At 37.8% G+C, this 14952-nt stretch overlaps 1 protein-coding gene across 7 annotated transcripts in view; it reads right to left on the bottom strand.

The window, feature by feature from the left end:
- Positions 1-208: 208 nt before the first annotated feature.
- The window catches only part of LOC107291895 (sodium channel protein type 8 subunit alpha), a 74689-nt gene continuing 59945 nt past the window's right edge, over positions 209-14952 (bottom strand). For 5 of the 7 annotated variants that reach the window (XM_015820938.1, XM_015820936.1, XM_029285037.1 and 2 more), the window contains exons 20-26: positions 14100-14222; positions 9745-10029; positions 7728-7781; positions 5909-6046; positions 4715-4819; positions 2912-3182; positions 209-1371 (exon numbers count right to left, since the gene is read on the bottom strand). In XM_015820938.1, coding sequence (XP_015676424.1) covers positions 227-1371; positions 2912-3182; positions 4715-4819; positions 5909-6046; positions 7728-7781; positions 9745-10029; positions 14100-14222 — 2121 coding nt within the window. In that variant the 3' untranslated portion in view covers positions 209-226. The remainder of the gene's footprint in view (positions 1372-2911; positions 3183-4714; positions 4820-5908; positions 6047-7727; positions 7782-9744; positions 10030-14099; positions 14223-14952) is intronic. The other 2 variants (XM_029285039.1, XM_015820940.1) reach the window with 1 other exon arrangement.

A 14952-nucleotide genomic window follows, 5' to 3' on the forward strand; every position in this document is an offset into this window, starting at 1 on the left:
GTTTTTTTTTTTATATATTGGTCTAGATGGGTCCATTAAACAGGTGGTAGATCACTGCTTTGAGATGCAACATGGTCACACAGTAAGCAGACTATGTTTGGTATAAGATCTTTAAAGTTTCTCCACAGCTGTTTGCTATTGATATATATTTTATCAGGAAGTTTGTAAACAATCTTTTCTGCTCATGGGTTTTCTACAGTTAATATTATTATTATTATAGATCATCTCAGCATTTGGATTCCCTGACGTCTTTTTGCCTTTTTGCTCTTTCGCGTCTCCCTTCTTCGGCCCGCTGTTTTTCTTTTTCAGGCTTAGTTACACTGTCGTACGATGGGAGGGAAGCCGTGGATGGAGTGCCTTCTTTTTTCTCCCTATTTGTCCCTCCATTTTCTATTCTGTTGGAGACATTTTTTCGGCAGATAAATCCCCTCCTTGCTAAACGGACCCTGTAAGCCCTCTGGATCACCAGTGCAGAGACTTCCTCCTGTTTGCGCCGTAATGTGGTTGTGATGGGCTCATAAGACACTTTGGAAGGGTTAGAAGCCACAAATCTTTCTTCCATCTGTTGCCTCAAGATGTCTAGTTCACCACTGTCACCCAATACACGCTTGGTAAAGGCAAAGAGGATGTCCAGGCAATGGATTCTGTCCCCACTGACCATTGGCAAATCCATGGCAATGAGTTCAATGGTGTTGGGCTTAGGAACACGAAGAGGGTGTTCCAAAGCATCTGCAAAGTCTGCCAACTTGCAGTATTCAATGAACTGGGTAGCGTCAGGGTCAAACTTCTCCCAGATCTCATAGAAGGTTTCAAAGTCATCTTCACTCAGTGGATCAGCACTTTCCTCTGTAGCCACACTGAAGTTCTCTAGAATGATGGCAATGTACATATTTACCACAATCAGAAAGGAGATGATGATATAGCTAACAAAGAAAAAGATCCCTACGGAAGGATTCCCACAGTCACCTTTGAAGCCACTCCCAGGATGTTCCTTTTCCAAATCACAGTCTGGAGGACGGTTGAGGATGGGTAAGAGCAACCCATCCCATCCAGCTGAGGTAGTGACTTGGAATAAGCATATCATGCTGTTGCCAAAAGTCTCAAAGTTGAACATGTCGTCAATACCTGCCTCATGCTTGACATAAGCGAAGTTTGACATTCCAAAGATGGAAAAGATGAACATCACTAAAAAGAGCAGGAGGCCAATGTTGAACAAGGCAGGCAAAGACATCATTAAGGCAAAAAGCAAGGTACGGATCCCTTTAGCTCCTTTGATCAAGCGCAGGATTCGACCAATACGGGCCAGGCGGATGACTCTGAAGAGAGTTGGTGACACAAAATATTTCTCTATGATTTCTGCCAAAAACATACCTTTAAAAATATTGAGGGGAGAAAAGAGAGTTACAATCGTGTCAAGTCATCTCACATTCTTTCTTCAGAAGTATGGAAATAATGGGCAAATTTAAAAGACAATTCATAAGACTAAGAAAATCACAGCTTGCTTTAAAAGTGACCATCTCTTGACTATTAGGTCCTTTTAGTAATAACTACAGGTAGTCCTCAACTTACAACCGGTTGCTTGGTGACCATTCAGCCTGAAAAAATGGGACCCAGATCTTAAGTTCTCACAGTCATAAGTCATAGCTACCTGACTGTGCTTCAGGTGCTCAGCAACATGCCTGCAGTTACAGCTGGCACATGACTACATTTTAGGACAGTTTGCCGAAAACTGGTGCTTCCGGTTTTCTTCAAAATCATGCCCAGAGCAAACAATGGGTTTCACACTTATGACTACGGTGTTTCAAGTAGAAAGTAGAAAAGTAGAAATCCTTAAAAATGACCCATGTTAGTTAAACTGTTAAGCGGCACAAAAGAGGAGGAGGCCTGCATCACTTTGGCAACCACTGCTGAAATAGGAGGCCTGCATCACTTTGGCAACCACTGCTGAAATAGGAGGCCTGCATCACTTTGGCAACCACTGCTGAAATAGCCTCTCTGCATGACCGCTTACTTTATTAGACACAGAAAGCAGATACAGAGGGCTGCCAAGGAAAAGCTAGTTCATATAAAAAGTTGTCCTTTGAACTGAGGTGAGATGAGTAACGAGATGAGAATCAATGGAATTTAATATATTCCAGGAATTTCTCCATTGCTCCTCAACTAATTTTAATAGAAAACATTCTATATAAGTATCAATTTTAAGAGGCAATCTCAAATTACGTTGTAAAGTAATATGATCCAAAACAGATTAGTGACTATAAATGTAAAGGTTTCCCCTGTCCAATCATGTCTGACTCCAGGGGGGCGGTGCTTATCTCAGATTTCTTAGCTGAGGGAGCCAGCATTGCCCTAAGACAGGGGTAGGGAACCTTGGCTCTTTTATGACTTGTGGACTTCAATACCCAGAATTCCTGAAGCAGCCATGCTGACTCAGGAATTCTGGGAGTTGAAGTCCACAAGTCATAAAAGAGCCAAGGTTCCCTGCCCCTGCCCTAAGACGTTTCCGTGGTTATATGGCCAGCATGACTTTGTGCATGGAATGCTGTTACTTTCCCACTGAAGTGGTATCTATTTATCTACTTGTATTTTGCATGGTTTCGACCTGCTAGGTGGGCAGGAGCTGGGGTGAGTAACAAGAGCTCACCCCGTCAAGCAGTGCTCGGGCCTTGAACTTTCTGGCTGACAAGCTTTAACCGCTGAAGTATTGCGCCCCCTTAGTGGCTATAAAAGAACTGATTAATGATAGAAAGAACCAAAATTTCAGCTCTTAATAAGTCTCAGTTTCAGTATTACAAGTTCACATTTTCATTTCGATGTTTGCACCTTTACATTAGAATTTTCCATTTCTCCAGGCACTTTGATTACTGTGCTAGATACATGCAGTATCATGAAAATATTTCTATATACTTACCCACAACGGAGAGTATCACAACCACAAAATCAAAAATATTCCATCCAATAGTGAAATAATAGTGACGTAAGGCAAACATTTTCAGCACACACTCGCAAGTGAAAAAGATAACAAAGACAAAATTGATCCAGTAGAGGATCTCCTCCATCTCTTTGCTCTGTGTGTCGGTTTCAACCATCATAGTCACCATGTTGAGACAGATGAGCAGCATTATTAGTATATCAAAGGCTTGCTGGGTGACAAAGTCGAAGACAGCGCCTTGGATTTTGTTCTATTATACACAGAAAACATGCATATGAATATTGTGAAATAACCAGTGTACCTTTGGTACTATCCAATTAAAGAAGATTTTAATAAGACAGTAATAGAGATTTTTTTCTTCCATTTTGAAGGGACGCTTAAAGGCAGATTGAAAAAATGTTCAGTTAGCATGGTATTTAATGAAGCTTCGCTGCATGTAAGTACATATAAGATTATAGTATGATTAGCTTCATCTGGCATTAATTTTTTTTCCTCAGGCATAAATTTTACTAGAACTCTGGAAGATAGTATAGTAGTCCCAGGAGTAGGAGGATGAAATGGAGGCTAAAGATTTGTGGCTTTCTCAAGGCTCTCTAATATGGACATTTGAATCAGAAATCTCCCAACTGATATTTTTACACATTAGCAATTATAATAGTTTTCCTTTTCATTCCTGAATAATCTCAATATACTTGGGGGTGAGGGGAGGGATGAAAGAGTACACTTGAGTATATAATAATAACAATAACAACAATACTACTACTACTACTAGAGTTGGAGGTCTTCTAGTCCATCCCCCTGCTCAGGCAGGAAACCCTAAACCATTTCAGACAAATGGTTGTCTGGTCTCTTCTTAAAAATTTCCAGTGTTGAAGCATTCACAAGTTCTGGAGGCAGGTTGTTCCACTGATTAATTGTTCTAACTGTCAGGAAATTTCCCCTTAGTTCTAGATTGCTTCTCTCTTGGATTTAATTCCATCCATTGCTTCTTGTCCTGCCTTCAGATGCTTTGGAGAATAGCTTCACTCCCTCTTCTTTGTGGCAACCCCTTGAGATATTGGAACACTGCTATCATGTCACCCTTAGTCCTTCTCTTCGTTAAACTAGACATACCCAATTCCAGCAACTGTTCTTTATATATTTCAGCCTCCAGTTCCCTAATCATCTTTGTTGCTCTTCTCTGTACTCTTTCAAGAGTGTCAACATCTTTTTTACATTGTGGTGACCAAAACTATATACCAAAGTGTTCCAAATATGGCCTTACCAAGGCATTGTAAAGTGGTATTAATACTTCACGTGATCTTAATTCTATCCCTCTGTTAATGCAGCCTAGCACTGTGTTGGCTTTTTTGGCAGCTGCAGCACACTGCTGGCTCATATTTAAGTGATTGTCCACTAGGACTCCAAGATCCCTCTCACAGTTGCTACTATTCAGCAAGGTACCACCTATACTATACCTGTGGTTTTTCTTGCCTAAATGTAGAACCTTACTTTTTTCACCATTGAATTTCATTTTGTTAGATAGTGCCCAATGTTCAAGTCTGTCAAGATCCTTCTGTATCTTAAGCCTATCTTCTGGAGCGTTGACTATTCCTGTCAGCTTGGTGTCGTCTGCAAATTTGATGAGTTCCCCCTCTATCCCCTCATCCAAATCATTGATGAAGATGTTGAAGAGCACTGGGCCCAGAACAGAGCCCTGGAGCACCCGGCTGCACACTTCCCTCCATGCAGATGCAGTTCCATATAAGGAATGGCATGCTAGAAAAAAATTGAAAAACTTACCAGAGGCCTGGGAATTGGCTTTTGAGGTTTTTTGGAGCCTAATTTTTTCATGGCATTGTAGTATTTCTTCTGTTCTTCTGTCATAAAGATATCCTGACCTCCAAAGTAAAGGGGAAGAGGGGAAGAAAAGGAAGTTGGTTACAATCCATTCAACCATGCTTGAGGATTATGGTGCATATTCAATGAGCAGGCTTTTTTTATTACTTTGTGTGGCAAAGAAATTGTACCATCTCTGGAAGTAATTGTCTCACAGAGTTGGGTTCTATTTAGTTCTGTTGTGGGAACATTTAAGTCAATGTAGTGTCCACCAGATCTCAGACTACAATGCCCATCAGCCACAGGCTTAACGGCTATGATGCCTGGGAATGTGTAATCCATTGCATCGGCTTAGGAAAGCCTGAATGTAGAGCAAAGGTTCAATTTAGTATTAAAAATTGTAATGCTTTGTTTGAAATGGAAAGACATGAGAAACTTGTTAAAGAGGTAGTTATTTATCTGAAATACAGCTGTTCTGCTTTTACTAGTTAACTTTCTTTGGGTCATAGTTGAAGAGGATACTAAGCTTTTCCTTAATATTTGCTCCATACAGGTAGTCCTCAACTTACAACTACAGTTGAGCCCCAAATTTCCATTGATAAGCAAGGCAGTTGTTAAGTGAGTCATGTCCCATTTTATGACCTTTTGCCACGGTTCTTAAACAAATCACTGCAGTTAAGTAAATCATGTAGTCAGTAAGCGAATCTGACTTTCCCCCATTGACTTTGCTAGCCAGGAGCTCCCTAGAAAGATTGCAGATGGCAATCCCAGGAACCTGGGATGCTGCAACCCTCATAAATACATGCCATTTGCCGAATTTTGATCACGTGATGGTGGGGATGCTGCAATGGTCATAAGTGTGAGAAGCATCGTAAATCATCTTTTTCAGAGCAAACAGTCGCTAAATGAAAGGTTGTAAGTCGAGGACCACCTGTAATGTTTCTTTCACTCACTTAATCTCATTTTATGATAACTACAGTTGCAATAGCTGACTTGCAATAGCTCGGCTTTTAATTATTTACATTTTGGATCAACAGCAGCAAGTTTTGGGAGAGGCCAAAGTTTATTAGTTGATAATTAAACAGGCATTCTAGGGTGTATCTTTCTCTCTTCTCTTCCTTCCACTTGTGTGCTAGAAAATATGAAAAGTTGACCTATCTTTTTCTTTTGCTGATTGAAGTTGTCAATAATAACACCAATGAAGAGATTCAAAGTGAAGAAGGATCCAAAGATGATGAAGATGACGAAGTAGATATACATGTAGATGTTGTCCTCATACCTGGGCTGCTCTTCTTGCTATAAGCAGAGAAAAAATAATTATACATTGGAGAGGGAAGGAGAGCGCGAGCAAGAGAGTGAAAGAGAGAAACCCCAATATATTTAATTGATTAATCTAACAAATCACAGTGTATTCTATTTTAAATAATGCAACATTGTGCAGAAAAATAATAAAATACTGGTCAAAAGGTATAAGCAAAGGTAAAAGAAAAAGGAAATCTAGCTAAATCTTATTTATACCAACAGCATCTATTATACTACTGCAAACCTTCCTACTGTTGCAAGCCACCCTCATTGGTACTATATCCTTGCCTCACTTTATACACTGACTTTTTTATTCTTTAAACATTACTTTTGAGGAACTCCTTATATCCACCCACCTACAAATTTTCTCATCCCCTTATCTTTGCCCTTTAATATTTTTTCCCTCTGTTTGTTCTGAGTTTTGATCTTTATTCATTCTCTCTATATAATCCATGTAGCTCTCATGTATTTATTTTGTACTATTCACTTTTGTACTGCATTTAGATTCCTTTGACATTTAATCTTGATTATATCTTGTGTTATGTCATACATATTTTTTGCACAACCATTCTCATTGCATTCAAATTATTTTTAAATTTTTCCTATTTTATCTCAAACTCACATGCATCTAATAAACAGGGCAGTTTAAATATTTTGCTTCTGGTTAAATTTACACATTTAATAAAGAATGAAATGATTAAATGATGTCCCCTTCTGGGAAATCATTGTAATTTATGCATTATGCAAAAGCTAATGATTAGAAAAGTTGCCATTTGATTCAGAGGCTCATAGGGATCCATTAAGTACATAAATCCCTTTTAATTTCACTCTGAAATTAATTCTGGGGCCATTGCTGAATATTCTGTGGACAAAAGAGATCAGGACCTGTACACAGAAGGTGCAACTAGCATCTGACAATTGGATTTTTTTTAAATTTTCCCTTGAGATGATGATTAGCATTCTTTCTTATATAAAATAATAAAGTCACTCTTGCTTCTAAATCCCAGCAAGTAGTAGCAGCTGACGTGCCTTGTTTGGGCTCAGAAGCTGAATCAAACCTGGTTAGCACATGGCTGAGAAAATTATCAGAGAAATCAGAGCTATGGATTTGACCAAGAAGCTGGGAAACATCCTAGAGTCTAGACCAGTGATGGCAAACCTTTTAGAGACCGAGTGCCCAAACTGCAACCCAAAACCCACTTATGCATCGTCAGGTGCCGGGTGGGTGTGGCTCATTGGGTGGGTGTGGCCAATTGGGTGGGTGTGGCCCATTGGAAGGGTGTGGTTGTGGTGGTAATGGCAGACTGGGTGGGACTAAAAAGTTCAATCAATCAATTCCAACTTTGCAAGATCTTTTTTTTTTCCACGAGAAGTTGAAATTGACTGATTGATTGAACCTTTTTTTTCTTTTTTGCACACGGCAGCGGAGGCCTAAAGTGAAAAGGTTTTATAAAACCCAGCTGAAGGCCTAGGACTGGGGCAACAGTGCGTGTGCCCACAGAGAGGGCTCCAAGTGCCGCCACCACTGGTCTAGACTAGGGCAATAGCAAATCACTTCTGTATTGTTGCCAAGCAAAGTAAATGGTTCTTTCTGTGCAAAGATCAAAGATTGATCTTAATTTGAGGGTGTCTACTCTTTGTTTTAAAAGCAGTGCTAGGATCATAGCAATATTACCTTTCTAGAATCTACTGCTGCATACATTATATCCATCCAGCCTTTGAAGGTAGCCTATGGAAAAAAAACACGCTTCTTTTAAAGAGGAGGAAAAAAACAAAGCAAGGTAACCGTAGCACGGAGCAACATGAATAACCAACATTTATTTTTTTGCTTACTTACAAACAAGATCTGAAATACTGTATTCGCTTTTAATTAGGCCTAGGAATTTTCATTTGTTAACATTTTTATCTCATTCTAAATACCCAAGAGATATATATCTACCTTTCCACTTTGTGATTTAATATCAGATGCCTGAGTTTCATCCCCCCAACTTTTTTCCTTCTTGTCACATCTTTTAGATTATAAACCCAGAACATGAAATATTATAGTTTCCAACTTTTGTAAGCTGCTTGAAAGGGTTTTAAAGCAAAGTCCAATTACTTTGCATACATAATAGAATGCATAATATTATATATACACCATTAGCATACTAGCGTCTGCAAATATCGGTCCTTATGTAGTCAAAATGATACAATCCCTCCATAAGAAGGAGATGTCAGCTGCCTTGAGCAAACCTGAGGTTTTGCAGAAGTAAAGAAACCAATAAACAATCTTTTCCTCAGCCACTCTAAAAACATTTATTTTTATTTAGGGAATAGTTTAAAACATTTACATTGTGCGTATTGATTTCGTTAAAGGGATGGCTGTGCTGATTACATGTTATTAACTGCTTTTATTATATTATTTTCAAGAAAAATAACTTTGGTGGAATTTTTCACCCATCCTAAACATACAAGGGGTGTACTGTAAGTGCATTTATTTTGGTAAATGGTACATCCATTTGTTCTCTGGCTTGTATATGGAATGTGCACTAGGATAGTCTGTAAATCCTTAACAAAACATTTGCATGTTGTTATTATGATTTGGGGCAAATTGTGAAATAATTTAATCCTAATATTCCTGTTTAGTTAAAAATATTTCACAAAATAATACATTATAACATCCAATGTAATAAAATGTACCGGTAATTTACAACATAGAAATATAAAACATTACAAATATTTATTGTTTTTAATTTGTTTGTATGTATAATGATGTAGGCTGCCCAGAGTCATTTGTTGAGCTGGGCGGCTACAGAAATCAAATAAATAAAATAACATAAAATAATATCACTTTTTAAATTAAAATAATGAAAAGAATCTTCATCTAGTTTTTTTAAACTTTCAGATTAATGGATGTTTTTAGGATACAATCAGCCTTTTTTTTTTATAGCACCACAATTCCTGAAATCCTCAAATACATTTGCAGGAAAACTTGAAACTATAAAATGATAGACATACCACACCTTTTTGAATCCCCCCCCCCAAAAAAAATCCTCAATGAAGTTGCTCTATAATTCAATAAATCATAAGTGATTTATTCTACTACCCCACCTCTGCTTCTCATGAATATACAAAGTCTAATTGCTTTTGGAAGAACAGATGGACTTATGAAATAAGATCATTTGGATCACAGCCTGTCTTCAAGATGACCACTATTAAACGTCAGTTGGTAAAATCCAAAAACAAAAGTGAAAAGAGACTGTATTGCTTAGAATATATTCAAACTAGAAACACCCCCCCACAAACACATTTTCCAGCAGCAACATGGAATTAAGAATTCTTCAGAATTCTTCAGGAAGCTATATACCACTCCTCTTCTAGCTTCTAGCTTCTGTTCTGTTCTATTTCCATCTTCAGTGCTTAAAAAAAATACACTGCTCTTAAATCCTCACTAATAAAGGGGATGCAAGTGAAACTAATTAAGATTCTTTCCCATGTTTATTATTTCAAAAATGGAAATAACTTCTTGATTGGCCCCTGATAATCGCTGCAAAGCACAATTTTAAAAAAAGCCAAAAATGTTTGGCTGATCCATCCGAATACGGGAAAAGATACATGGGATTACACAAAAGGAAAACATTTTTAAGATCTCAACATTTTGGCAGTTACACACTAGCCGTAAAGGAACAAAAATAAAATAAAATAAAACTTACGATTTGTAGAAGGGCCAGGTACCCTGCACCAACATTGTCAAAATTAATCTTTACATTCTTCCACCGGATATCGGTTTCATTGGGATACATCAGCTTCTCACACTCTGTCTTGTTGTTGACTTCTTCTATTTCAAATTGATACTCAGCCGTCTCATTAAAGCAGTAATGATACTTCCCAGCAAAGAGATTAACCCCCATAATGCTGAAAATCAGCCAGAAGATAAGGCAGACCAACAGCACATTCATAATGGAGGGTATGGCACCCACCAAGGCATTCACAACCACCTGTGTTGGGAGGGAGAGGGAAGAGAGAGAGCTTCAGTACAGAAAATAGGATGGCTTGAGGTTTTTTTTTTACAAGCAAAACGTCCATCTGTCTAGTTTTAGCAAGGGGAACAGAAGCAAGGCTAGTTCCACAATACTCATCTTAATTCAAAAAGAATCATGTGTCTCCAAGCGTTTTGTTTTTCAAAAACCTTTTATTAAATAACTCATCCAAACAAATATTAGGAATTTGTTTTATTTCTTTTGCCATTCAATAGGTGGTTGATTAAAAAAAGAAAAAGAAAAATTAAGATTGTGGATAGGAGGGGGTACCTTGCCTTGATAATATTATGAGTCCAGGGGAGTCTAATATCTAAGTCTTAATCATATTTTTGGAATTCAGACACATGTAAATTAACTTAGCCAACAATCTTTTCCCATTTTAAAACCAGATTCATAAACCTGTGGGCCCTGCTACTCCTACTCCCATGAAGCCACATATTTCAAATGGGAGTAGGAAAGGGTGCCAAACTTGTTCTAAGACTTAGTGATAGCTTAGTATAAAATTAATCAGGACTATATATTCTTTAGTAAGCAAGGCCAGAAGTGTCCTAAGAGCTGAGCATGCATATTTGCAAGCTCAAAAACAAAAGCCATATTCCCTTCTCTGCTTCACAACAAATGAAACTCATGTTTTATAGTTTCTTTCCTTCCTTCCTTCCTTCCTTCCTTCCTTCCTTCCTTCCTTCCTTCCTTCCTTCCTTCCTTCCTTCCTTCCTCTTACAGCCTTTCCCATTGACTTGACGTCAGGAAAGTATTTCTAGTGCAATGTCAAAATGCATGTCAGGAATAGAATAGAATAGAATAGAATAGAATAGAATAGAATAGAATAGAATAGAATAGAGCTGGAAGGGACCTTGGAGGTCTTCTAGTTCAGTCCTCTGCTCAAGCAGGAGATCCTATATCATCTCAGACAAGTGACTGTCCAGTCTCTTCTTAAAAACCTCCAGTAATGGAGTATCCACGATTTCTGAATGCAAACTGTTCCATTAGTTAATTGTCCTCACTGTTGGGAAGTGTCTCCTTAATTCCAGGTTGCTTCTCTCTTTGATCAGTTTCCAACCATTGTTTCTTGTCCTGCCCTCTAGTGCTTTGGAGAATAGTTTGACCCCCTCTTCTTTGTGGCAGCCCCTCAAATACTGGAATACTGCCATCATGTCACCCCTATTTCTTCTTGTTTTTAGACTAGCCAGTAGGAATTAGCTCTCATAGCACTGTAATCTCCCTGACTTCTGTCAGCTCTACCCCCTGGGGTGGAGGCAAATATCACATGAAGTTCCTCCAGTCAAAAACCCTCATCTACTTTCTGCTGATTACTGTATTTTTTTAAGTGTCAACAGATGGCACTATTATTTTACATTAAGTTTCACAATGATGACATAGCATAATTTGTGTTTAGATGCATAATCTGCAAAAGTTAGGCATTATATGAAGCAGAAAAATCATTGCAATCAACAGCCCATTGACTTCTGAATAGAGGCCTATCAAAAATAACAGAAACTATTAAACTCAATGTTATCAGCCTATATTTCAGATACCAACTGAAAACTCAAAGATCTCATTCTTTATTTTTGAGATGAAATAATGAGGGAAATAAAAACCAAGTAAATTTATTGGTCCTATTATTGTAACTTGACACAATGTTTCATTTTTATTTGCTCTTTATTTGTCTTGCATAACAGGACCAAATGTATCTTTTACTTTTCTATTCTTTCACTTATAAAGTAATCATTATGCACATAGTTTAAACAAATTATCAAAACCATTGCATTGCATGAGAAAGGGAACATGGCTTTTGTGTGACAACTATATATTAGAAATAGTAAAGGGCATGCATATTTCATAACAATATTTTAATTCCCTTTCCCCAAATATAAAGAGTGGAAGATATTTTTTAAATATTAAGTTGTTAGGCCATAGAGGAAAAACAAAGAACAATATTTAATGCTATTTAGAAAAAATACTTTGGTTTTTTTTTCATTCTCATGAAGTCAGTTTATACTGATGGCAAAAAGATAAGGCTTGAATTATATATGGATTTAAATAACTTATAACTGGCTTTAAAATTCCTACCAGAAAGAGCCATTCTCTATTAGAAAGATGCTGGGAAACAATTTTTCAAGTTAAGTTAGCTAAAATGCCTGATAATTTATGTTACATTGCTTTCATTAGAAACTCTAGTTTCTTTTGAAAGTAACTATAATAAAAGCAGCTGTCGAGATTTTTTTTTTTTTTTTTTTGTAAAAGTAACATTTGTACAGGTCAGAACAAATGTCAATCCACATTCATATTTGAAGTACATTCCATTGAATTTGGGTCAAGGTCTAACACTATACTGCAGTTCTAAACATATTTACTATTAATCAGAGTAAGCGCACCAAAACCAGTGGGGCTGATTTCAGTATAAACATGAATAAAACTGTCCTGTTAATTTAGTTCTGCTTGGTGTCTAGAACTAATGAACTCAAATCTGAAATGATAACTGAACATGATCATTTTGAAATCCCATTGAAAAGAATGGTTGTTCTACAACCATCATTTTCTTAGAATTGGCCACAATTTATTATACAATTATATACCCAGGGCTCAAAATGTTGCATATTGTTTCTCCATGTGAATAATTGCCCTGTCCCTGCATATTTGTCCTTAATATGTGGAGAAAGTTAAATAAGGATTATCTTTTTACCGTTATATAGCACAGGAAGATATTAATATAAGAGATAACATCCAATCTCCATGTAAAACCAAACTGATGGAACTTTAGCAATGTAATTTAGTAAACATAATTATGTAATGCACCCACTTCAATGTCCTTTTGGAGCAGGTATAATATGCAATTTCAGGATAACATTGGATTTTAATTGAAACTTTCAACTAAACAAAATCTCTGTACAGGTTGAGCAAATGACTAATAATCCCGGATATTTTTTCCCTTTAGGATCTGTTTTGAACACAGATATATTCAGATTTTTGAATGAGGGTTGAAGCTCTTCTCTGCAACCTCTCCTATTTTTCATTCTGTCAATATTGTTCCAATTAAGAGATTGTATTAGAATGCACCACACATACAGCCCAAACCTATGCATTCAGAAGGGCTCATTCCTTAATAAAATATAGGATCACAACTTTCAAACTTGTATGTTTTTTATAGGCCGTGCATTACAAAAAAATTAAATTGGCAATCTCCTTTAAAACATGGATAAGTTTAAACTCTATAAATGGCATATTGTAATAAATCTAGAAAGTTCAGATTCTATGCTTTGCTTGTGATTTGTTGCTAACATCACAGTGACAGGGGAGAGTGGAGTGGGGGCATAAAGCATGTAAACAGGAAACGGAAAAGAGGGAGAAAAGCTATCAGTCAAGGCTGCCAGTCACGAGTGGACTGGACTGAGAACAACGAGGTGCAAATGAGAGGAATTAAACCAGAAATCTTTTCTTGAGGGGATCACTAGATTCCCCTCAATATCCAGCCCTTTTCTGCAATCCTGAATATTTCCCCAAACAAGGCAGGAACAACTTGAAAACCAACCATTGTATTTTGATCTCATTTTTGATCCATCTTTGGTCATAACTTTGGGGGAGGGGGAGAAGAAAAACTTGGGGTGGTTCAAATTCTGATTCTTTGCACCTGGTGATTCTCCCTATCCCAGATTTACAGCCAGAAATGCCCCCTTGAATACTACAGGTATTAAAAGCCAGGCCAAAAAAGAGCAGCCAAGTGCCAACAGAGAATCTACAAATGACATGTAGTTTGGGCCAATAATGAGGCAGCTTAATATATCTCCCTTTTTTCTATTAGTATGTTATTGTTGTTATTATTATTATGGCAATCACCAAATAAAAAAAGGGAGAACTGTGCAGCAGGGTGATGGAGAATCATAAACAGAGGGAAGTGATCACGTCAGCAGCTGCATCATGATTCTGTTTGTTACGTCTTTCTACCAGTTTGATCGGTTCTAGCATGCTTTAAAAAAAAAAACCATAATCCACAGGCATGCAGAAGGATCAGCTCACTAATGGCATCTTACCCTCATCCCCTCAAATCGGGACAACGCTCTTAAAGGCCTCAAGGCTCTGAGTGTCCTAAGGGATTTAATGGCACCTAGTTCCGAGTAGCCCAGGGCATTAGCTATAAGGCTGACTAAAGAGACCTACACAGAAAACAGGAAAAGAAAGGAAAAAGAAAAAGAAAAAAGAAGAGGTTCCAGACTGTTAGCATAAATCCCCTAGCACTGGCAGTATATTCATTCCCCAAATTGGACTGCAGGCCCGAGCCACCCCCGTTTACAGTGACATCGAAGAAGGCATGGCCATCAGCTGCTGCCTTTACTGAAAGGACCTGGAAGGAAATAATGCAGTTGAGAGAGGCATAAATATAAAACAAAAGGGGAAAAATAAGTGAGAGAGAGAAAGAGAGGCACAGATACACACAGACGGAAACAGGGTCTGTTGGAGATTAGGAGCCCAAACGGATGACAAGAACCTTACCCTCGCCCTCTTAACAGTCTGCAGGATCCCAGCAGCTCCCATTAAATTAAGCCAGACAAATTTTTAAAGGACCTATGAAAAAGAATACAGATAAATACACACACTGCACAAAGCTCCTTAATTCTCTCATTTGGGTGGGGATGGGGAAATGGGGATGACCCACCGACATAGCATCACAAAATTAAGAGAAAAACAAATATCTAGCTTTCCGTGTTTCTCTTCTGAAAAAGCAGTTCATCTCTTAAGAGTTTGCAACCTTTGTGTCAGAGCAAAGCCTTTCTGAAGGTTTCATATCACCAGCTTTCTGTTTCCTGGTGTAGGGAATGGGTGGCATGGAATAGCTGTTGCAATCCAAAGAATCTGGAAACCATTTAGTGGAGAAGATTATTGTTT

This window comes from Protobothrops mucrosquamatus, unplaced genomic scaffold (genome assembly GCF_001527695.2).
Source record: "Protobothrops mucrosquamatus isolate PMUCROS unplaced genomic scaffold, P.Mucros_1.0 scaffold1218, whole genome shotgun sequence".
Classification (NCBI taxonomy): Eukaryota; Metazoa; Chordata; class Lepidosauria; order Squamata; family Viperidae; genus Protobothrops; species Protobothrops mucrosquamatus.